Source organism: Trypanosoma equiperdum, assembly GCF_001457755.1.
Source record: "Trypanosoma equiperdum strain OVI genome assembly, contig: ctg_126, whole genome shotgun sequence".
NCBI lineage: Eukaryota > Euglenozoa > Kinetoplastea > Trypanosomatida > Trypanosomatidae > Trypanosoma > Trypanosoma equiperdum.
This window is the reverse complement of record NW_027123249.1, coordinates 13,575-36,346: the sequence shown is the minus strand read 5'-3', so window position 1 is coordinate 36,346 and position 22,772 is coordinate 13,575. Positions and strand designations below refer to the sequence as shown.

Sequence of the window (22,772 nt, the reverse complement as noted above, 5' to 3'; positions counted from 1 at the left end):
CCCCCCCCCCCAAAAAAAAAAAAAAACAAAAAAGTCGATAAAATAAGCACAAAAGGCGATATGTTAAAAATTTCAATACTTAAAGGGGTGATTGAAGCACTTGGTTTCTCCTACGAGGCGAGTAGTGAGAAACTCTTTGGAGTGAATGCCGACGCAACCCCACTCACTGCGCCGTGCTGTGTGAATGAAAGGATGTCCCTCTTCAAACGATCCGGATCCTCCGTCATCGCAACATTTACGAGGGAAGTCATATCCTCTACACAAAACAGCAATGGTTTCACACCGCTGCGAAGTTTAACGCCTACGCGCTCTGCACGCCTGGTCGATACCCACAGTGTGTCATTCATGCAACCATATTGAATGGAGAGTGCTTTCATCTGTACGGAAGTTGCTGCAGGATACGGTTGACCATAGTAATTAACTGGGCGGTAGCGTCGACAAGTTTCATGACTGAAGATGCTAGGATCACGTGTGCCACAAACGTTATAGTAACAAAGCCGGGGGTACACCGCACCACCACGAACCGTGACTGCGTTCTCGGGCGTTAAGAACGATGGTTTGAACGGGCTACGAAAGATGTAAGCCGCCTCATACTCTGTCGCCCAAAACCGGCTTTGCACTGCTGTCTCATATGTTTTCGTTCGCAGTCGTGCCTGCTGAGCGAACTCCAGTGGGAAGGGTTCACCATTTGTGTTAAGCGGATGCGTATCTCCATTAATGGCCTCCGCAATGCCACGCCGGGCCTCCAGCAAACTTTTAGTCATCGCTACCAACTCCTCCTGTGAGCACTCCAACTGTGATGCATTGTAAAAAAATCGCCGGCCATTCGCGGCATCGACACCGACCGGAGCCGGAGGGTTCGTCCCTGACAATTTCAAACCAAGTCGGTCAATAATTTCCGCCGGCACCCACACATTTGACGAGTGCCGCCGTGCCATGCCGTGCGTCCAGAGAGTCGCCGCCACCTGAGGTGAGAAGGTACGACCCGTTACGCATAGAGTTTCCACGACTCCCCCAGTCATCATCGTTTGGGACTCAGCAAATCGAGGGAACAGCTAGTGCGCGTTTCTGCTCGTTTGTATTTGTGTCTTTCCGGCTTATTAACATACGTGACACATAATTTAAACAATGGGAAAACCAAAGAGGAACGAGACCGTACAATTACAATCGCAGCAGCCACGCACAGCAGCAAAGATGTTGCAGCCGCATCCGTGAACGAAACACAAGTCATTTCTTCTTCGTGTGCCACACCGTGTTGAACCGGCGACAAAGGGAACAAGATTTGTAGCGAGGCACTGTAATATAAAGTTAATAGTTTTCAAATCACGTTTGAGCAACAGGGGGAGATGAAAAGAAAAGAACGCCACGAGTCGAAGTAGTTTAACGCGTACATTCGCCAAGGTGCTGGTTTGTCATCTAAAACTTTCCTCACGAATGCGTGAGTTCGCATATAATCACCTGTACACTACACAATGCAACCCAGTGCCGTGAGGATAATTGAAACATTTCGAAAAAATCCTCATGTATCCCTCCATCTACCTCCAGTTCTTTTCGTCAACACCCGGTGAGAAGAGACGGAAGATGCAGGTGGAGTGAACTCTCATCTCCCTCCCGTATCCGCAAATCGCGCTACAGCCGCAAAGTACACATGTATCGTAGCAATTAACAACGCTACTATGTAGAGAATGACCACAATCGTGATGATGAACGGTGTAATGGGGAACAAGAAAACGCAAGGCAGTTGCTCATATGCCTTCACCATTTTTCGGCAGGTTGTGATTATATCAGCACATCCCTCGGCATTGTTGTACCTCGTACGATGATATAGGGAGGCAACATCAAGAAGGTAAAGATGCCTCTCGCTCTCACAAACTGTCTCGACGCACTTGTAGAGGTAGCGGAGGAGCAGTATACCCCATACTGAGCACGTCACCACTCCATACGCATGCATGCATGAAAAACGCTTCCCCAGATCATTGTAATGGAAGGAAAGCATGCAAATCATATCCAACGCGGTCACTAGAAAGCATGAGTTTACAAGCATAAAGAACACGCTCATGGCAAGGCCACGTGCCGCATGGTTTGAGCACGATGCCGCGTACACGACAACGGATCGTATCACATACCAACCGGAAACCCCATTGAAAATATCGCTTACATTGAAGGGTTCATCAAGGTTAAATCGTTGCAGCAGATGCTCACTGGGATGCATCACACTCTTCCCTTCAACGTACGCTAAGTGTGTTAACGCACGCATCTGTTCCTTGATCTGACGTTGCATGTCAGTCAACTTGAGGGCGTTGAACGTTACCATAGCTGCAAACACCAAGACAGATGCTGAAATAAGAACCAGCGCAGACACTTCGTACTTTGTATATCCAAACATAGGTTGTTTGTAACTTACCCGAGTTAGGGGCCCAGCTAAGCTAAACAGAATACCAACGAACAGAGATTCTCCTAACCATCGGTACCGATAGTGTACGTTGGTCACTACACGACGTCCTTCATCATCCCACGTAAAAATGCACACCTTCGCTTTCGTATTTACAATCCCCGCGGCACACGCGTACAACTGAGGGGTCAAACGGCGGTCCAACCTTTCTAACGCATGAGCCACACGCACGTAACTATTATAGGCGGCGTAAAGAGCTGACTGAGCCACCCAAAGAATGCACGGAATAAACAACTCCTCCAGAGTAACCTTCCCCTCAGTTACCGGTCCAAGCTCCACTTTTAGGGAAACTATTACAACTGTGGCGATGAGGCAGCAGGTAGCTATTGTGCTGAAGGTAAGGGTGTAAATGGGTACGTTAAACGACCGGAAGAGAAACGCACCACTCACAACAAATTCCCTCTCCATCTTCAACATGACGCGGCGGATGGGCGAGAAGGAGAACTGGGGCAGTGATATAAATGGAAAAAGCATTATGAAGAAGCACTGCAAGTATCTAGTTGGCGAAAAGAACTCATTTGCTGCAGGCGCCGCCGATGCGAATATTGCCTGTTGCGAAGCCCCAGAAGCGAGCACAGATCTCGCGAAGGACGTCAGTTGATTTAAGTCTAAAGCTGTCGGTTGCCGTCTATGTGTGTTTAAAGACGAAAAACTACCGCGATCGAAGCGAGGCGAGATGTCCGGCTCCCGCGCGAGGGGTGGCATCCCTGCACCATGGGGCTCATTCCTCATGTAGGGAGGGCTCTGAGTGGCAACCCTTGCCCATCGCCTTGTTTGGACTGCGTCCCTCTCCTGCTGCTGCTCATCCCTCAAAAGCACAATTGGCTCTCTGATACACAGGCCGCTATTGCTTGTTTGCTGAAATACTGAAGAAGAGTCTCGTTCGATCGTACCATTGAGTTCCTCAACACGGTGACACAGCTTTGCGATGACACGCGTATAAAACTGAACATCCCGCGCGTCATTAACATTTTCCAACGTTCGGCGAACCAACACCCCGTCGCGCCACTCCCCACGTACCAATCTCCCATTTTGAAGCAAAACACCATGACCGTGCGCAGCAGAGCGGCAGAAGTTACCAACGAAGAACGCACCACACGGCAGTAGCGCCTCCGCCGGCCCCTCGACGCAACCGCGACTAAAACTTCCCACACACACGCAGCCGGACTTATACACGCAGGTCCCGTGACCCTCAGGCACACCATCAACAAGTGGCCCCTCAAACGTCGTACCATCAGGCCACCGGGACAACTTAGGCGTGGAATCAGTTACCGCATTAGAACTGTTTTGGGGTTGGTTCTCGCTACCACCATACATTTCCGCATCGTTCACCATGTCCGTACCGCACGACCGCGATGCGCTGCCGACCATACGGAAAACAACAGTGCCCTATGGTAAAGTTCCAGAACGAGAAAGGGGAAACAGGTTAATTGATCGATGTTTTAACACTTTTGAAATATGTATGAGTTCTCTTTGTGTGTGTGTGTGTGTACCCACTCGTTTTTTAAAGGAAAATAGCCAAGTTTCGTTCACCCATTTTTTCGATAACGTCGCTGTGCGCAACAAGATACCAAAAAGAATGCCGTTGCACACACTCCCTGAGTGGATATGGAGATAAAGAAATTCGAAAAAGGAACAAAAATGGGGGAAACCAACGATACCAAAAAAAAATTTCAAAATGTTTATACAGCAAAGATGCACGCTACACACACACACACACACACACACACACACACACAGAATACCAAGTTGTCATCACGTGTTCAACAAAAATGTGCATGATTTTTTTTCACGGTAGTGTCAGGAGGCATTCACTGGTTGTGCGATGGGAGAGTTCGAAAGCGAGTTGCAATCCCCTGATAGTTTAAGGATACGTCGTAACCAAACTCCCTGTAGCTTGCCTGTCCGCCACACAAAGGCGTCCAGCCCGCAACAGCTGTATTGTATTTTCATCCTCCCCAATTGCCCCTTGGATTGTCTGTCTCACCTTATCCCATGCAACCGGGGAGGCAACGAGGTCATCAGCGGAGCAGCACCCATGCGAAACAACTTCGAGTAGTTGCGCTAAAAGGGTCACTGAAACAAAATCCAGCGGACAAACACCAGCAGAATTGGAACTGCGAAGCACACCACCATCTTTGCAGCGCCCACGCAGTGTAATGAGAGCTTCAGCGCATGAAACTGTCAACTTCCTCCCTGCTGTTAAATATATGTGACAAGCTTCCAACCAGAGGGATAGGGGTAAGCCACCACTGTACTGCCCGAACGCTAAATGTTCTACCCATGTTTCAGATGACTTGAGCACTCTTGTGTAATGTTGCTCGACCTCCTCGCCCCGTACAGAATAAAGTAAATGCCGCATGACAAGTCCACGAAGTCGTTTCCACTCCCGAAGCTTGTCTTGCTGAATAGAGTGAGGAGGCAACAGGTTGCATAGGCAACTTAACAAATGACTCAGAGCACTACGGTCTGCGCACATCGACAACCGCAGTCGCGATAGAAGCAGAAGAACGCGGAGGTGCCGATCTGTTGCGCTCGCTTCGTCCACATGATGAAGTTCTTCCAACACCATATTCGAAAAAATCACAGTATCAGCGGTGCTAAGGTCGTAGTTTGGTGCATATGACAATGTCTTCAACACCGTATCAACTGTTTCCAACACCTTAAACTTAGTTTGGGGTAACACATTAGTGGCAACTTTCATTAGTAACGTGCAAGCGCGAGTGAGGAGGAGCACATCGTCGGCAGCCGTTGGCGGCTTTTTCACTCCGCCTGGCGGTGCACACACATCAAGTGGGATCGCGTGGGGTTTCGATGCGTCGCGCAGTTGCTTCCCCAGAAGCGCATGGCGCAACGAGTAACGACGAGGGGGCGCTACAGTTCGTTCAAGAGGAGAAAAAATCCTCTCACCCACCATTCCCGTGAGCAGCGCAGCACGATGAATATGGGAGTCATTGACCCCCTTCTCTGCCAGGCGCACCATGCACCGTAGAAGAATATAGAGATGGTACGGGTCCAGTGGTTCAGTTTCCACATCTGACTGGTCGTTTTCTATCATCCTTATTGCAGCCGCTTGTATAGCGCGGGAGTGGACAAACTCCACCGTGGCGCTGTCGAGTTTGCATTGGGGGTTGAATGACGACTCAGGTAATCTTATATTGCCTTTTAAACTCGTATAATCCTTGTTGGTGAGCGGATGGGTGACGACATCGAGAGACTCAATCCACCCCTCAAGTGGGAGCAACTCAACCCTCTCTTTAGAATGTGTAATTCGATTGAATTCTTGCAGAACTATGTTGAGGGCTTCGTGCACGGTACTCAAAGCCCTAACCAGACACTCTTCAGTTCGCTTTTCTGCAAGTGACTCTAGCAACGCAGGCACCCCTTGAAGCAGCAGACTCCAAGAAAAAAGTAGCGCGTTGCAACTCATCGTTTTCCCCACACTGGCGTTACGCACACGGTCAAACACGCATCGAAGTGCTTCACTGTACGCACACTGTAGGCGCTCTACCGTTGCCAGTGGAGTGTCCTCATATCTCGGTGATGATAAGAGTACGTGGAGACTTTGCACTTCATCGACAAGCTCCTGCAGAGGAGGGTCATTTGGTTTTTCCTCCTGTTGCATTGTATAAAAGTAGTCCTCGTTCGCGACATATTCTTTTAAGTCCTCAGAATCCCCAACAGCACCATAAAACCGAGGTCCCTCCGCCTTTTCGCCATCCATATGATTGGCACATTTACTCGATCCACCGGCAGTAGCACTTGCCGACTGCTTTTCCTCCAATTGGCGCTGCTCCAACGAACGCAGCCGCTCCACCATCGATAATTTTCGCTGTTTCTTCATACTCTGTTCCAATGATCGGCTCCAACTGCACGGGTCGTGAGTGAAGTGCTGGTGTGGTCGGAAGATGTGCTCGTCTGACCACACAAATGCATTCTGTCTGTCTTGTATTTCTTCATTTCGTGTACGATCTGGGCTTAACTTTAGCTTCACGAGACGCATGGCCTCCGTAGTTGCTCTCAGCAGTGCCACCGCACGATCATTCCCGCAGCGCCTCATCGCCCACGGTTGGACCCCAATTAAACCTACGCCACAGAAGGGGGTCAATGTAAGAACTTACCTCCCTTCCTATTAGCATTTTAAACGACGGAGAGTTGAGGAAAGGTAAAGAAGTAATTTAACACTAACTCATATACGGGCGGCGTATCAATTTCACAACAACGCACCTCGGCATCAAAGTAAGCATAGCGAAACGAGAACCGCCCTCATTCAGCTAAGTCACGATGCCGAGTGTGAGAGCAAAGATTACGTACAGAAATGTATAACGCAGTGACCGAAACTGAGTGTTGGCATCAGAGAGATAACAACACAAAAAAAAACGCAACTAACATCGAGAAAACTTCTTTAAATCATGTTTTATGAGATAGACTACGCTACCACCCGGGCGTTGAATACACAAAAGAAGAAGTGCCAGAATATGTCTCTTGCTATACTCACTCAGAACATGCATGTACTCGTTCAAAAAGGCTGCCACTCACCGTCGTGCATTACGGGTACGGTGATCATTTCCCTGTGGCCCAACCACACCCTTCCCGCAGATGAGGTTCACGACTTTTCGGTACTCTAGCGTCATTAACAACCCTCGTCCGTGGGAAGCTGGCGCGACACAAGAAGTTAGAAGAAAGTAACAGATGAAGTGAGGGCGAAGTTATGGATATCTACAAACTTCCCCATCCTTCACACTCCACCTCCTGAGCCAGAGTTTATCACTTGGCCGGTGCCGAAGAAAAGAACCCGCTGTCTTGCATTTGTACGTGACCGCGCAATACACGGTGAACGGGACGACGGAAGCGGGATACATTTGGGCGTGCAGTTGCTACTGTACAATGGTTTCTCTGCCGCAACGGCATCTCTATTGTTGTAAGGAAGGGTTCCTCGTATACCTCCCCCCTGAAGATCATTACATGCAACTGGGAGGAGAAGGACTGAATGTGCTTACCCTCTCCTTCAAGTGCGTTTGGTAATATACCCGGTACCTTTCCATTATCTATCACATGTCCTTTCCCCTTCATGTCTCCTTCCCTCGCACCTCAAATTTACCTGCGGCAGCGACGAGATAGTAGTCACACCAAGAAATATGACCACTGCAAAACGAAATTCCAGAAATAAGCAATATGTAGCTATGCGCTCTGTTCCTTTTCTTCTCCCTAAAGCCGAGTGGGCACGCACTTCAAACTTTCAGTTGATGTTTCATCTCGCTGTTTAGTGACTAAACTTACATATGGCACCACACCTCCATTTTTTCGAGATGAGTGGCGGCCCTTAGCACAAACGTGTGACGATGTTATATCCAACAGGTTTGCATGTCACTACAGGACAACACGTTGCTGTCATGATTACGCCTTTGGAGACTCAGCACGGGACCCAACACAAACGGATGAAAAACAATTGAAAGGTTGCGATCTAGTCACCGTCATCACACGCCACAATAATAACCGCAAGCGACGATTAGGTTGGGTGCAATGCACCTAAATGTCGATTGTCGCGGGTCGGGCCCGTTCCGAGTAACTTCACATGACGAAGTTCGGCATACGAGCGCCGGCTTCTCTGACCTGTTAAGTGGAGGCAGAAAAGTTAATTGCGGGATGCATCACTTGTACAAGAAATGTTAAGTCGTCTTGATTGGCCCGTACCCACCAACCCCCAAAACTGCGTTGCCTTACTTCCTTTCATCGTTTCGTTGAGCACTCTATCGCTTGGGTTGTAATATTCAAAACAATTTCCTCAAGGTTGCGGCTTTCTCTGCGATGCTCAGGCGAATAGCGAGTTAAAGATTAAAAAAAAAATGTTATACACATGTCGGAGTAACACGTGTTAACACAACGTATCATGAAAATAGTGAAAGCACACACTCTTGTCTGACACGCCTGCTCCACCCCCTAACGTCTCCACTGATCCACGAGGTGGAGGAATGAAGAAGGAGAACAGGAATAATATGGTTTAGCACCGAAATAAGCCACATCCCCTTGTCTTCAGCACTCTCCTACTTGCAAAAGTCGAAATCCAGTTGGCAGTGCGGTGGTTAAATCCGCCCGCAAGCGATACTCCCAGTACGGCATTGCGTTGTTCGATGGAAAATCGGGTGGGAAAACCACCTGCAGAACGTCTTGCAATACCTCCTCCTTAAGTAGTCGATCGGAGACGGTTGTCGTAGACAGCGACGGTGACGAGTTTACTTCAATAAGATGTGGTCGAAGTTGCGAGTCAACTAATATGTCGTACCCATATAACTCAAAACAGTGGCGATCGTTGAACATCACAGATTCCAGTGCACGAAGACTATGGTAGATAACAAACTCAATGCCATGCATCAACCAGTCGGCAGCAGCCGCACCAAAACGACCTTGAATGAAAAGTAGGAGATTTGCCAACGTCCACTTACCTCCATGCGAGGCGTTATATTCTTTCTCACCCTTTTGTAAAGCAACGTTGGTGAGGTGGGAGCATAGATCCTCATCACTCAACGCATTAGCAACATACCGTGTCGCGCAGAACCGTGCAAATCCCTGATCATGCAGGTAGGCCACCAATGGTTTGAAGGAAGTAACAAGGACATACAGGCGCAGGTCAAATTTTTTCCCGCCGATCAGCAAAGGGTCCCTGATGTACTTGGATACCACAAAACTGTTCATCATCATTACGCCCTCAAATTCATCCAACTCCTTCCGCTCCTTAAGCCACTTTTTCAGCTGTGAAAGGCGATTGATAAGGAAAATTCCACGGCCCTGAGAGCGGGATGTGGGTTTCACTATCCACGTGGAGCCGGGTTGCCGACGGAACTCCTCCTCAAACATCGCAAGATCGTTCGGAATGTTGTATGTGATGGGAACACAGTCAGCAAATCGCAAGTATGTCACATTGTCCCCACCATTGGCGAGTTGCTCCGGTAAGCTATACGGCATCCTCAACTGTACGTTGTTAGGATCCTTTATGTACTTTTTGATATTTTTGTACATGAGGTCCTTTCGTGTCAACTCGTAGTGGTTGGGAAAGTGATTGATGATCTGAGAGTCAGACAACCTATACTCAGAGGAGGAAAACAGACTGCGCACACGTCCAACACTCATCCAAAAGAAATGCCAGTCACCTGCTGTAATTTCTTCATCCTCCACAATTTCAACACTACGTGGAAATCGACGAAATGCAAAGTGAATAACGTGTTTATCTAAATCGGTTCGGTAGCGAAGCATGGGCCCGTCCTGCCGCGCACCGCTCAGTTCAGCTACGATCATTTGCATCTGCGGAGTTCTGTACCGGACGGGGTTTGACTTGGCCACATCGCCATCCCGTAGGCTACTAAGTTGAGAGTTGCCACCTACAGGAAGGACTTGAGAGATTGGTGGTGACCCTGACCCAACATTTGTTATCCTGCCGCTCCCTCCGATGGCATGGGGCAAATTGGAGCCATTAGAACCCGACATGCCGTACACCGATGATGCAGAAGACAGGGGTTTCGCGCCTCTCGCACCTCCATAGAGCTCAGTTTTCTTACTTCGAAGGCCAATGTTTGCTGCCCCACCGGGTCGCAGCGATGTATTAGGGAACATATATATATATATATATAGATTCCTCAAGGATTCCCTCCCTTGTGTAAGTGAATGTGTTCTCTTTTTTCTCTTTGTGTTTTTGTTCGGTTCGATGACACAGTATACAAGAGGTGCGCGGTACACACACAGCTGCCCCCGTAAGATGATCGACAACAACTCTACGCAATTGCTTTTTCGTCTGCTAATACAGTTCAGTTAATAAATTATTAGTGAAACGGAGGTGATCAGCAGCCACACACGCATAGAATCCCCCGCAGCAGAGTTACCTGCGCCTCCCCTTGAGTGCCTTCTTTTTTCCTTTCTAATTTTGTTCCTTCACCTAACCTACTTTTTGTAACAGCACAACCCATCAAATTCGCGGGCAAAGCACCAACGAAAATAAATCAGAGAGAACGCAGGAAAAAAAAACAAGCAGGGTGAAAGAAAGAACGCTTTTTGTAACCCCTTAATTGGAAACAAAGTGGAGCAAGGAACGGTGCGTGTAACATCAACAAATCGAAATTCGTGTGTAAGGTACTACTTCTCCCCTGAAAGCAGGAAGCGCTGGTGGCAATACGTGCCACTGCTCACTAACCGCACAACACGCCACAAGATGCAAGTTGATAACACGTCTCCGCACGCTTACCAGTTAACCTTAATAATTCTTTTACTTACCTCGTTATACTTGTTCTGCGAAATCGCTCTCTTCACCAAGAGCCGCCACGAGTTCGAGCAGTTGTCCTCCAACCTACGATCACCTTGCCACTGTTAGAGATAAAAGTCATCTTTGATGGTCCTGTACCTTCCGCTGTCGCTTGTTTCGGCTCTGTGGTTTTGAGTCATCGTGCCGCGTGTTTTCGCCACCACCAGTTTGTGAATCCTCTCGGCTGCGCTTGAGTGGTGGTACGTCACCTTCTGCAGGAGCCTGCGAGATTTCGGCACCCCGTGTTGGAGTCGACTGCTTACCTTTACTGCCCCTTTTCTTTTTATTCGTTTTAACCTTCTTCCTAACGTTTCCTTTTGTACTGCTTTGCTTGGTAGCCTTAGTTTTCACCACACTATTCTTCTTCCCGGATTTGTTATTTTTTTTCGCGTCTAGCTTTTCCTTCCCTTGTGTCTCTGGTTTCTTCCTGCCACGCACTACCCAGTCCTTATCAAAGTCATCGCTTCCCAGGAACTGCTTGACTTCCTTGACGAAGGCCTTGTCTTTCTTGCGAAGGAAGTGCCTCCTCAGCTCTTCCATACTTTCTCCAGTTACGGTTTTACCTTCATTGTGATGATTAGTGCCATTTTTCATAGCCCCATCATGTCGGTTTCTCTCAGCACCTTCAGCCCGATGTGCCTGCTTAACATTAGCCGGCTTCTTCCCCGCCCACACTTCCTTGAGTGACGTAGCTTCAGGAAGACTGGGGTGGGCAGGCACGCGACGCATGTTGGAAGGCGTCTTTGAGACGCCGGCCACACAATCACGAGAGATGATAGCGTGCTTGATATCAGTTATGAAACTGCTGTTTTCGTGTCCCAAATACGGGTTGCCAGTGGTGTGGCAGCTGGTATCGGCACCAACAGAAATTTCCGCTTCTTCCACTGCCGCTTCACCAGAAGCAGAGAGATCCAACGGGGAGAAGAAGATCAAATCCTTCACGTATGTCGGATAATCCACACCGAGATAGCGAAAAGACTCTGGCATCTGAACGCGGCGCACGACTGGCATGGGTTGCTCCACGGTAATCGTCCCTGTAGTCGCCAGCATACGGTGTTGCTCATGCCTGGAAAGACGTTTCGCTTTCTGTGGAACATTGATTTGAACGGGGTCTGTGAAGTCACGCAAGTATCTTTCGCTGGCCGTTAGATATGCATCGGCGGCTTCTACGGCCTCACGAGCAGCGTCGGCAACGGCATGAGCATCATTACTTGATACAAGAACGTGTGCGATGTGCTCAAACTTTCGGGATGACCGGAGAGCAGTTGCGACGCTTGTGGGCAGTGATGCCTCTGTGGGCATCAGAGCAACCAGAGTTTCCAGGGGCGTTAGTGGAAGCGGCGGACGCGACTTCTCATTGCCGTCCACGAGTTGCGCATTAGCCTTGGGGTCGCTGCTACTACACCGCGTAAACGTCTGTCGTGCAATAAAAGAAATAGGTCGCCGTTTACGGTGGCAGTGAGCTACTGCAGCCCGCACATGGTTGAGATGCGGTCCCCCCGCATCAGTGCATATTCTTGGAACAAAACGGTAATCGGGGCATGCTCCAGAAACCGTCGTTTGTAGTGACCAGAGAGTCGCCCTAAGAAGTTGCATCCCGACTTTCGTGTCCACATCCCCGGTATATTCACCAGATTGCAACACGTCGGCCAGCATATCAACGTCAACAGAACAGAGGTCCTCAGAAACAAGCGAGCGCTTCATGCTCGAAGCCCCGCGAACGGTGCGGTACCGACGCCACAAGATATGCGCCACTTCCCCAGCCCCAGCATAGTGATCACCACCATTAAGAAGAAACAGAAACACAAAGTCCACGCGAACTGATGCGAGTTCGCGTGCAGTTAACCGGAACTCCCCGCAACTAGGAAGTTGTTGCTTCTCCGTTAAGACGCCACTGTAGAGCCAACGGTAAAGAAGAGTTGATACATCTATCAAATGCATAGACGATGGGCCTAACACGGAGAAATTGTGATATTGAGTGGCACCAATACACGTGAGCGTGAGATCGATGTCATTGCCAATAACAACTATGGTATCATTAGGGTTGTACCGACGACTAGCTTCCGAGTGGCGCCCGAAACCACCCGAAGCGAGGAATGCGAGAGACCGAGCGATTTTCGCTTCGCCCTCACCGGCAACCGTCGAACCATGAAGAAAAACGGGAACATACTCCGCTAAGAAGCCTTTCCCGTTGCGAAGTTTAAACTGTGCCGCCAACGCATTCTCCAACTCAACTAGAAGCAACGAACCCGGGGTAATGGCAAGAGAGGACAACTGCTGTGCACTACTGGTGTCGAGAAGTCCAACTTGACGCCTGCGCATTCGTTGGGTGCCCAACTTGGCGTACGGTGCGGGGCCATCAATGCAAATTGTCAGAGAGACAGTTGGAACAACTACACGCGTAAGTAGAAACCGCAGGCGTTGCAGCACCGCTTGTATAAGATCGCGCTTCGTCATGGAGGCGACACCAGACGCGCTCACATCGCCGCTGACAGTACTTTTTCTAAGACTGGAGTGAACAATACAGTTCAAATCAACTAAAACATGATCCGCGTGTGGCGTAACGGTATCACTTGAGCAGAGCACAGGACCTTCAATCCCCTGGTATTCATCCTGCAGTGTGCTTGAGGCCCTCGACAGATTCCGTTCTGGTGGGCGCTGTAAAGTCTCTTCATCCTCGTCTTGCGTATCAATATGAAGGAGTTTCGAACACGATGAGGAATCAATGAATTTGCGCAGACCTATTATCCCCATTTACCTTGGCGACCCGGCTAAGCGGCAAACGTGCACTGTGTCAGTTGGGATTTCCTCACGCCTTCGCTCACTATAACCGCTGTTATTTGCGTACTGTTATCCGTGCACTCAAGTCGCAGTTTGCACTACCGTGGAGGAATCCTAAAGAGGCAAAAAAAAAACATAACATGCCACAAGAGAAGATTACGTGTATGCATATTTACATATACCAAATAAATGGAAGTGTGACGAATAAATTTCCACGACTCTTTACCCAAGCGATATAACTGGAGAACTAAACACTGATTCCCCGTGCAAACGCTGGTACGCGGTGATGCATGGTGGACAACATTATTCGGACTGTCTAAAATACACATTAACAGTGGCACATACGGTCGAAATCGGAAATTTATCCGTTGTACGTCGCCATGAAGGTTCTTATGAAATGTAAACACACAGATTATCAGTAGGGACACCATTACAACAAAGAATCAACGCGGGCACTGAAAAAAAAAGACGAATAGTTTTAGTGCCCTGAGATACGGCTGTCCACACTTTACACGAGCATATACACACACATAAAAAAATTCATTTAAAGGGCTTACAGTTCCCATATCTCTTCCTCTTCGCAACTGTTAATAGTTCCCCTAATGTATTTCGAGGCGCTCTTGAACGCGTTGTCTTCAGCCATACCTTTTTTTAAGTGCTCAGGTGGTGCCTGATTGGTGGAAACCCTGAACCTAGAAGCGACATCAGCGCAATCCTCATCCCCCAAATCCATATTTGTCTGCCTCTGCGCCTTAACCAAACCTTCCGCGTCAACCACTTTTGCACTAGATTGATCCTTTCCTTCCGCCACGTCTTCACTAGTCACGTCATTTTTTAAAGACCCTCCAGCAGCCAGGGACTTCTTCCGCTTGAACCGACCATACAATTGATCACCGTCGTCACGCCACTCAATGTCTCTCTTCCGTACGCACTCCTCAATACGACTCTCTAGATCGGCAACACGAGCAATGTTTTCCCTCCGGTTGCTTGTGAAGTAGTCGTGCATACCATCATCGCCATTGTCACTTCCAACGTCGGTGCACCGTGTTTCGTCAGATTCGTCTCCCTCTTTTTGGGTTTGCTGCGATTGTTTATTACCCCGAGAAGCAGCGGGATTTTTGATGTTACCCCGCTCCGGTATCGTCTCACTTTTCTCGTGTAACTTCTTGATGGCACGCATGTTGTCGCTATACACCGTTTTGTAGTAATCCATCCATTTGGGCAGCACCTCCATAAGTTGGCCACTCACCCGCATCTGCCAATCTGTTTGAATTCTTGTTGCAGCGGAAAAAACATTGGTCAGTTGCTTTTGCTTTGGGAAAGGGACTGCGATGTCGTTTGCGCGCAGGAGCTGAATACCAAGGTAGGCAAAGTCCGTGTTTCCCGTTTCCTGCCCTACACCAAGGAAGAGATCTGCCGCCATGGTGGCTCGCTTTCGTTGCAGCTCCTCAGCAGCACCCTTTAACGCTGTGGACGTCGATGCGGCTGCTCCCGCAGCCTCCGGAAACCCAAGTTCCGGAGGTGCTCTTCCGTTAGCAAGACCTAATATCAACCCTGGTAAGATCTCCACAACTCCTCGCCTGCGCGCCGGTAGCAACAAATCCATAGCAAGTTGTCTCATGAAAGGTACCAACAAGTTCTCCGGTAGCCCGTGTTTTCGCACAGCAGCGGTAAGCGGCATTACCGGTTCCACATCTTCATAGAATTTATCAAGTCCCTCGCAGAGTCGTTGCCATGCTTTCGACCCCATCACCTCTTCCATACAAGAAGGGTTCTGTAATGTTGCCACAGCATCTGTGAACCATCGAGCCATCACTTCACCAGGCCGCGCCACATTCGGAGCCAAACCAAGTTGGAAAACAATCGACATAACGTCTACAAAAGGCGTGAAGAGCAGGTAATAGTGATGACGAGAGTATGTGGCAACACAAAGCCGGACCTGGCTCGCGATATCAGTAGATGGAAGCTCCTCCGCAGGACCAGCAGTAAGGCCACCAGTCGGATCGTCAAACAAATTTAACTCTAGTGGGTTAAAAGCATTAGCCACATTGCGAGAACGACCCGCATAGGAGACCGCCTCAAACTTATTAAAGCTACTTGCATTGCGTTGCTGCTGCAGAAATTGCGAGCAATCGGTAAACAAGAGGGGCGGCACCGCCCTGAAGCCACAGCGCAAAGCGGAACGAAAACACCTGGTTCGCATCAACTGTCTCTGACTGGTTCCCAACTCGACCGCGGCTGACAGCATCGAAGTAGTGGCTCCGACTGAAGCTCCATGCATCAGGATTTCTAAAAAGGTTTCTGATACCCCCTTGTACCACCAAAAAAAAAATGTAATCAGGAAAAAGCAATTAAAAGAAATACAGGTAAATACATTGAGTTTATTGATAATTATGATGAAAGAAACAAAAAACATCATTGTAAGACCCGTGTATACACATGAGGCACCCGATGCAGCAAAGGCTATGTAAAATATTCAGCGGAGCTGGCGTGTCACCACACAACCGGCCGAAAGTTGACACTGAGGCATCCACCCTTTCCCTAACACAATCAAATATTCGTTAAGAAATAAAAACAGATATAATACCACTATCCTTCCGCTTCCCATTCAATCGCAAATAATTCACGGAACAGCGGTAAAACATCTGCAAAGCTTGTGGCGACGATAACACCTTCAACCCCCGTGGTGAAAGATAGGAAGATGTGCTGTCGGTACACGAAATTGGATAAAAAGAGAAGCTGGCGCATAACTAGAAGCTACATTCTGCACGAATAGTGCTGAGTGCACAACTAACTTATAGATGAAGAAGGGGGAAAACGGTTTTAAGGGCTAACAAAGAAGATAGAGGTGTGCCAAAGGTAAAGGCATGGAGAGGACGAGAAAGACACAAGTTAGAGATACGCCATTCACAAGCCAGACGTCAATAGTTCGCCCCTTACCTTCATCGGAGATGTAATGCTTTTTATTGCTCTGCATCCACTTTCACAAGGGGCACAATTTTCCATTAACACAACAATTCAAAACGGGGAAAAATGGGAGAAAGAACCACGAAAAGATGTGTAAAGAGGGATAATTGTGGCCCTACAGAGTAAGAAATAATGAGGCAGAACATTTTGTCATATCGGCGCAATTCGTCCCTTAACTCGTTTTCGTACTTAAACATTATATCAGAGAATGTTAGACTCAATAACGCATTTTGTATGCCTTGTTACAAGCCCATACCCGTCGGTGTGTACGTTCTTAAGCGTAATTGCATGCTGATCAACACCCATGTATGCCTCAATTCATTGTCTTCACGCGTCCGCGGAACTCATCAAGGGTTTTATACCCCTTGTTTGTCATAATTTCTTGCAGTTCCTTGTTGAGTCGAGCAAACATGATGGGACCTTCATCATGCAGAGCAGTGCCGACTTGTACCATAGAGGCACCGGCGAGGATGTGTAGAAAAGCTTCTTCTCCACTGTAAACACCGCCACATCCGAACACCAACTTGTCGGGGCAACGACGGAAAAAGGCATTCACATTCGCTAGTGCAGTTGGGAGAATGTATTTCCCTCCAAGTCCACCGAATCCCTGCTTAGGTTTTATCACGACTGTCTCGTTGGCTGGATCGATGACGAGGCCGTTCCCGATACTGTTCACACACGTGATAAACTTCACGAGAGGAAAATCGTTTAGCACGGCGGCTGCCATGTCAAAGTGAGCAATATCAAAATAGGGTGGCATCTTCACCCCAAACGGTAAACCGTATGCCTCAGACACCTTCTGAAGATACGTACGTGTTGTGTCAAAGTCATATCCGACCTGTGGTTTCCCAGGTACATTCGGGCAAGAGAGGTTTAGTTCAAGAATGGTACCCCTTTCCTTCGTTATCGGAACGAGTTTCTTCACCATCTCCACGCTCTCCTCTACAGACAAGCCGGACATGGAGAGGAACAGCGGCTTCCTACTGTAATCGTGCGTCTGTGCAGCATAACTCAAATAAAAGTCGACACCAAGGTTTGGAAGCCCCATTGAGTTAATACTCCCTAGTGGCAAACCAAAATAGCGTGGCTCAGGATTACCCGTACGAGGGGCGAGTGTGCAACTCTTTCCAATAAGTGAACCACTTTCGCTCTCCGTCATGCGACGCAAGTCCTCCTCTGTTGTGCAGAGAACTCCCGCAGCATTCATAAACGGGTTGGAAAACTCATGTCCGAGAATATTAACTTTCAAACTCATGTTACTTTTCCCTTTGCGTATGCGTTTACGGTTGCACTACTACCACACCTCACTCAGTTGCGTGGATGTACTGACTCCCTCGTTTCGTTTCAATATCGACAAATGTTGTGTACTTCCTTTAAGTGCCTCTTCCCCTTAACTCTTTTCCCCGTTAGTGTTCCCCTTGGGATGTTTGATAATTATTGGTCAAAACCGAAGAATCAATGGCTCAAAGCGAACAAATTAAAAAAGAAAAAAAAGGCAAAACGGGATGATTCGCAAAGCATTTTGGGTGGTATCCAGGTAGACAACGGAAAGATGTACGAAACTGTGGTCAGGTCAAGAAATATTCCCTAACAGGTGTTTTCTCTTTTATTTTTCTTTTAAAAAGTTACAAGGGTGTGGATTGTTAAGCTACCGCTCACTAACAACTTGTAACTCTCACGTAACTACTCGGTTGCGCTTGGTGGCAGGAACCTTCATGGTCGTTGTGTGATCCCCCATTTTCTTTTATCTTTCTCCCACCTGCTTGTAGCTAAGTCACGAATAAAAAAATTAAAGGGAAACCGGTCACTAAACCATTTCAGCTGCCGACCCTCTTGCCAACATCCAAGATATTGATGCGATCATTTGCCTTCCGAATATTAATAATTCGCTCCACTGGAGGCCGACGCTCCTTATCGTTTCCTCACTTTGTTAACGTGTTGGACACCCTCACTGTGCTAATCCACTCTCTATTGAGCGAAGTTAAACCAATCAACCTGTGAGTTTCTCCTTGGGCTCTGTTGTTCCTTTCTTTTTTCTTTTACACTCCTGCTTCCGTTTGTGCCTTAAGCGAGAACACTATAAAGTATGGCCATCCGCATATACATACCGTACTGCATCTGCCTAAAGTATGCCGCGCGTGGGTCCTCGTCCACACTGGTGCACAATTCATCATTACGGGGAAGTGGGTGCATGACAATCATTTTCGCCTTCGCCTTCTTCATGCGCTCGGCATTAATAACGATATCCGCCTTTGCCGCTTCAAATGCCTGTAACGCCTTCGCTTCGTCCAGAGCCGCTGCGGCAAAGCGCTCCTTCTGCAGACGGGTGGCGTACAACACATCGCATTGTCCCAAAATTTCTTCTGTCAGCGAGTTGCTACTTCGAATTGTCACGCCACTTGCTGCTATTTCCTGCTTTAGTGAGTCCACCACATCCTGTGGCATTTGAAGTGCATCCGGCGCAACAAAGAAGATGGTTTTCATTTTAAAGTTACGCACCAGCAACTTCAGTAGTGAGTGGACCGTACGTCCCATCTTAAGATCACCAATCATCGCGATTGTGCTACCGTCAACGCGGCCCAGTTCAGAATGTATTGTTAACACATCGAGAAGCGCTTGTGTTGGGTGCTCACCGGCCCCATTCCCGGCATTCAAAACGGGATGCGTAGCTTTGGCAACCGCTTCCGTAATGGCCTCCTGCTTTGGGTGACGCAGCACAAGTACGTCACTGTAGGAATCCAGCGTCCGAACCGTATCCCCGAGTGTCTCGCCTTTGTTCACGGAGGAGGTTTCGGCTTTAAAGTACACAACGCGACCTCCAAGCCTCGCCATGGCCGCACAAAAAGAATTAAGCGTGCGGGAGGAATCCTCAAAGAATAGAGGTGTCATGATGCGACCCTCAAGAAAACGTAACACCTCTCCTGCACATATCTTCTCCTTCAGTGCAGTGGCAAGGCGAATGAGAGCATCAATATCGGGGCGGGTGAACTGAGCTGCGGTTATTATGCTCTTCCCCTTCAAACTAGTTACAGGTTGCAGCTCCGCCATTTATTCGTCTGAGTCCGACGTCAGAGAAGAAAACGGTAGTTCACGTCCGACCCTATGAGAACTATCGCCACTGGTTTTCGATAGCTGTGAAAATTTAGCAAGTTCCGAGACCGCAGGTATCTCACACTTCCTTCCCTTCTTTTCCTCTTTTTTTCTGTTGTCAACCCTGTCAGTTCCGGTCGTTTCACCGTTTAAATAACGTGTAAAGAAGGCGATCTGCCTTTCCAGTGGTGCGTCATAACGAAGGAAGGTGTGAAAAGAAAAAAAAGAGGGGGAAACAGCGTAAGTTGTCAAAAGAGAGTCAATGCTATTACTGTACGTTATACAACCCAGTTTATCTGTCCACACAACACTTCCAACCTGATCTCAACATTTTTATTTTCTGCTTCTCTCCGTTGTCCACCCAATTAGCAATTACGCATATTTATCATACTCATCGTTTAACATCATCCTCTTTCCTTTTTAGCTTCATCCGAAACCTTCCTTGTGTGTATCCACTGACAGTCTAACTAAATGAAGAGAGAGGGGGGGGGGAAGTCACACAATATCCTTATTGTTCCTCTTGCAGTCCCCTTTGTTTATTTGTTAAGTGAAGAATTAATGCCACCACCCAACATGTAAGGGATGTAAACGAGAAATGAGGGAAAGGTGATGGCTCCGAGTGATGGAACTTCATACATCCCAGATACCCTTCAATGCAGAGGGCACCACAGCAAATTGATCAACTGCTACCTTTTTTTTATTGCTGCTCTACAGTTATTAGAAACCCTCACTTCGCTATCACCTCCTCAACCACACACAAATACCTTTGAAGCGATTAAACCTTCCCTCCCAAACCCCATTGCTGTCTCATATAGTTTACTACTTGCTTTATTATTATTATTAAAAACTTGCCTTCGCCACTTAGTTAAACGCTGCGACCGTAAAAGTGCATTTCATGGTCCATCAATTTAAAGTGAATTGTTCACTCACCAAACTGTTTAAATTCATGGTAGGGAGCATTATTATTATTCCCCACGCTTACGATCTGAAGTAGGTGCGAAAATAATTTGCAACGAAAACATGTGTGTACGTCCGCAATAGCTTAAAGATAGAGCTCCGACCCACTTACAGCTTGCTAGTGGATTCCAACATGAAGGCGGTGACTTCTCGCATCTGCTTATCCGTAATGGCGCCTTGCTGTAACCAAAGCGGGAGTAATTGAGAAAGTGTGGCAACTGCATGGAACTCATAACCAAGACTACCGAGGAACTTTTTGGCGCCCATCTCTCGGTCAATGAGCACAACTATGGAAACAATGTGAAGCCCGGCTGCCTTCAGCTTCTCAATAGCCTCTACTTTTGTCTCACCTGTTGTCACGAGGTCGTCAACAATTACCACACGGTCGCCTTTCTGAAAATCTCCCTCAATGAGACCCTTCGTACCATAATCTTTCCTCTCCCGGCGTGGGTAGATAAGAGGAACATTCATCTCAAGTGAAATGGCGGTCGCAATAGGGAGCGCAGCGTAGGGCAAACCCACAATGCGGTCAAACTGCATAGTGGTTAATATACGCGCGTAGTGACGGGCCACCAAACGCATTATCAACGGATGTGTTACGAGACGGCGAAGATCAATGTAAATGGGCGATGTTTTCCCTGACTTCAGAGTGAACTTACCAAAGCGTACACATTGCGATGCCACAAGTGCGCCTGCCATTTCCGACACATTGTTTGTGCGCAGCCGGATACGGTTAATATCCTCGCAGAGCTTTTGTGCCACCGCGCGCGGATCTTTCGCTTGGGTTACTGCACGTGAGACATTAATTAGCAGACCGCTCCCGTCCGTACGCAGCCCAGCTTGCAGTGCTGCCTTCAGGTCGCCGCCTTGTGCTCCAACACCAGGAACCAAAATCCACAATGTGGGGGCACATGCTCGTGCGCGGGAGAGGGCAACAGGGTCCGTGGCACCAACAACCAAACCGACATTACGGTTGTAATTCCAAACTCTCTCAGCACGTTCGGCAATGGTTTCATATAGAGACTGCCCATTTGTTTGTAGGCATTGAAGCTCACTGGAACCCTTGTTGGAGGTTTTACACAAAACAAATACTCCCTTCGATGAGTACTTCAGAAAGGGTTGCAGGGAATCACCCCCCATGTATGGTGAAGCAGTTATGGCGTGTGCCTTGAGGCGTTGAAAGGCAGATTTCGCATATGCCTCTGCCGTGTCAGCGATATCACCACGCTTCGCGTCCAACAAAACGGGAATGTCCTGAGGAATGTGAGCGATCACTTCTTCGAGTGCCGACCAACCGGCTGCTCCAAAACACTCAAAAAAGGCTGCGTTAGGCTTATATGCCGCCGCATAGTTGGATGTGGTGTCAATAATCCGCTTGCACTCGAGAACTGCTGCCGCTGCAGTGTCAGCCCGTGGGTCTAAGCCTATACAGAGCAACGTGGTTTTCGCCCGTTTGTTAAGCATATCAAAGAAAGTAGAGGACATTTTTTAACTGTTTGCCTTTCACAACACTTGTTGGTTTGTATATATGTGTCTTCAATTTATACTTACCTCTTTCTTTTTTATTTGGTCTTCGTTACCTAGAATACTGCTGCTTTATATATACAAGTCAAGCAGCGGATCCAACTTAGTATGAAAACTCAATCAGATAGCGAAGAAGAAGAAAAGGAAAAAAAAAGAAACAAGGTTGAAGCGACTTTAACAATGTACACGAGATGACACTACCACAACTTCCACCCCCCACCCCCACATAAACATACACAAAAGAACTTTCATAACCGCGATCCGTTGCCTTCTACCAGTGCCCATTGGCCTTTGCCGTAACATTTCCAACTCTTACTCGCTTCGCATGTGTTTGAGGGAAAACAATATAATAAACTGATAGATCAAACGCATGTTGTAACACAGAGATAGCGCCAAGTGAGAGAGGGGCATAATGCAGTTAAACATATAACCGTTAGAAACTGCCGCTACAATTATTCGCCATGTGGGAGGGCTGTGCACAAAACATTTCTAGTCACGCTCCCAAATCTTTGCTTCCACTATATTCCTTTAGGGAGTTGAAGTGAAATCAGTTATCACAGCCACGGCCAAACGAGGAGGGGAAAAAGGGGTCAAAGACGGTAAAAATAAAGAGAAAGAGAGCGCGTGAAGAAGAGGAAAAAACAAAAAGAAGGAGAGAAGCAAAGAAAGAATCGATTATTATACTAATTTTTTGACACGCCGAAAAAGTCA

At 48.0% G+C, this 22,772-nt stretch overlaps 8 protein-coding genes and 1 pseudogene across 9 annotated transcripts; all 9 read right to left on the bottom strand.

Moving 5' to 3' along the window:
* Nucleotides 1-110: 110 nt before the first annotated feature.
* On the bottom strand, nt 111-1,025 carry TEOVI_000019600 (uncharacterized protein; the record flags this gene model as incomplete). The annotated part of the gene is made up of 1 exon (XM_067220970.1): nt 111-1,025. The coding sequence occupies one exon, from the start codon at nt 1,023-1,025 to the stop codon at nt 111-113; it is 915 nt and encodes a 304-aa protein (XP_067077071.1).
* Nucleotides 1,026-1,600: 575 nt separating this feature from the next.
* Nucleotides 1,601-3,823, bottom strand: TEOVI_000019500 (uncharacterized protein; the record flags this gene model as incomplete). The annotated part of the gene is made up of 1 exon (XM_067220969.1): nt 1,601-3,823. The coding sequence occupies one exon, from the start codon at nt 3,821-3,823 to the stop codon at nt 1,601-1,603; it is 2,223 nt and encodes a 740-aa protein (XP_067077070.1).
* A 493-nt stretch (nt 3,824-4,316) lies between these two features.
* TEOVI_000019400 (uncharacterized protein) lies at nt 4,317-6,512 on the bottom strand (the record flags this gene model as incomplete). The annotated part of the gene is made up of 1 exon (XM_067220968.1): nt 4,317-6,512. The coding sequence occupies one exon, from the start codon at nt 6,510-6,512 to the stop codon at nt 4,317-4,319; it is 2,196 nt and encodes a 731-aa protein (XP_067077069.1).
* A 1,973-nt stretch (nt 6,513-8,485) lies between these two features.
* TEOVI_000019300:pseudogene lies at nt 8,486-10,060 on the bottom strand (annotated as a pseudogene). The gene has a single exon. A coding segment is annotated over exon 1 (1,575 nt).
* A 760-nt stretch (nt 10,061-10,820) lies between these two features.
* On the bottom strand, nt 10,821-13,496 carry TEOVI_000019200 (XRN 5'-3' exonuclease N-terminus, putative; the record flags this gene model as incomplete). Its single annotated transcript, XM_067220967.1, has 1 exon — nt 10,821-13,496. One exon carries the CDS (start codon nt 13,494-13,496, stop codon nt 10,821-10,823), a length of 2,676 nt encoding a protein of 891 aa, XP_067077068.1.
* A 580-nt stretch (nt 13,497-14,076) lies between these two features.
* TEOVI_000019100 (uncharacterized protein) lies at nt 14,077-15,804 on the bottom strand (the record flags this gene model as incomplete). Its single annotated transcript, XM_067220966.1, has 1 exon — nt 14,077-15,804. One exon carries the CDS (start codon nt 15,802-15,804, stop codon nt 14,077-14,079), a length of 1,728 nt encoding a protein of 575 aa, XP_067077067.1.
* Nucleotides 15,805-16,803: 999 nt separating this feature from the next.
* TEOVI_000019000 (dihydroorotate oxidase) lies at nt 16,804-17,745 on the bottom strand (the record flags this gene model as incomplete). Its single annotated transcript, XM_067220965.1, has 1 exon — nt 16,804-17,745. One exon carries the CDS (start codon nt 17,743-17,745, stop codon nt 16,804-16,806), a length of 942 nt encoding a protein of 313 aa, XP_067077066.1.
* Nucleotides 17,746-18,554: 809 nt separating this feature from the next.
* TEOVI_000018900 (aspartate carbamoyltransferase, putative) lies at nt 18,555-19,538 on the bottom strand (the record flags this gene model as incomplete). Its single annotated transcript, XM_067220964.1, has 1 exon — nt 18,555-19,538. One exon carries the CDS (start codon nt 19,536-19,538, stop codon nt 18,555-18,557), a length of 984 nt encoding a protein of 327 aa, XP_067077065.1.
* Nucleotides 19,539-20,645: 1,107 nt separating this feature from the next.
* Nucleotides 20,646-22,022, bottom strand: TEOVI_000018800 (orotidine-5-phosphate decarboxylase/orotate phosphoribosyltransferase, putative; the record flags this gene model as incomplete). The annotated part of the gene is made up of 1 exon (XM_067220963.1): nt 20,646-22,022. One exon carries the CDS (start codon nt 22,020-22,022, stop codon nt 20,646-20,648), a length of 1,377 nt encoding a protein of 458 aa, XP_067077064.1.
* Between the last annotated feature and the right edge of the window lie 750 nt (nt 22,023-22,772).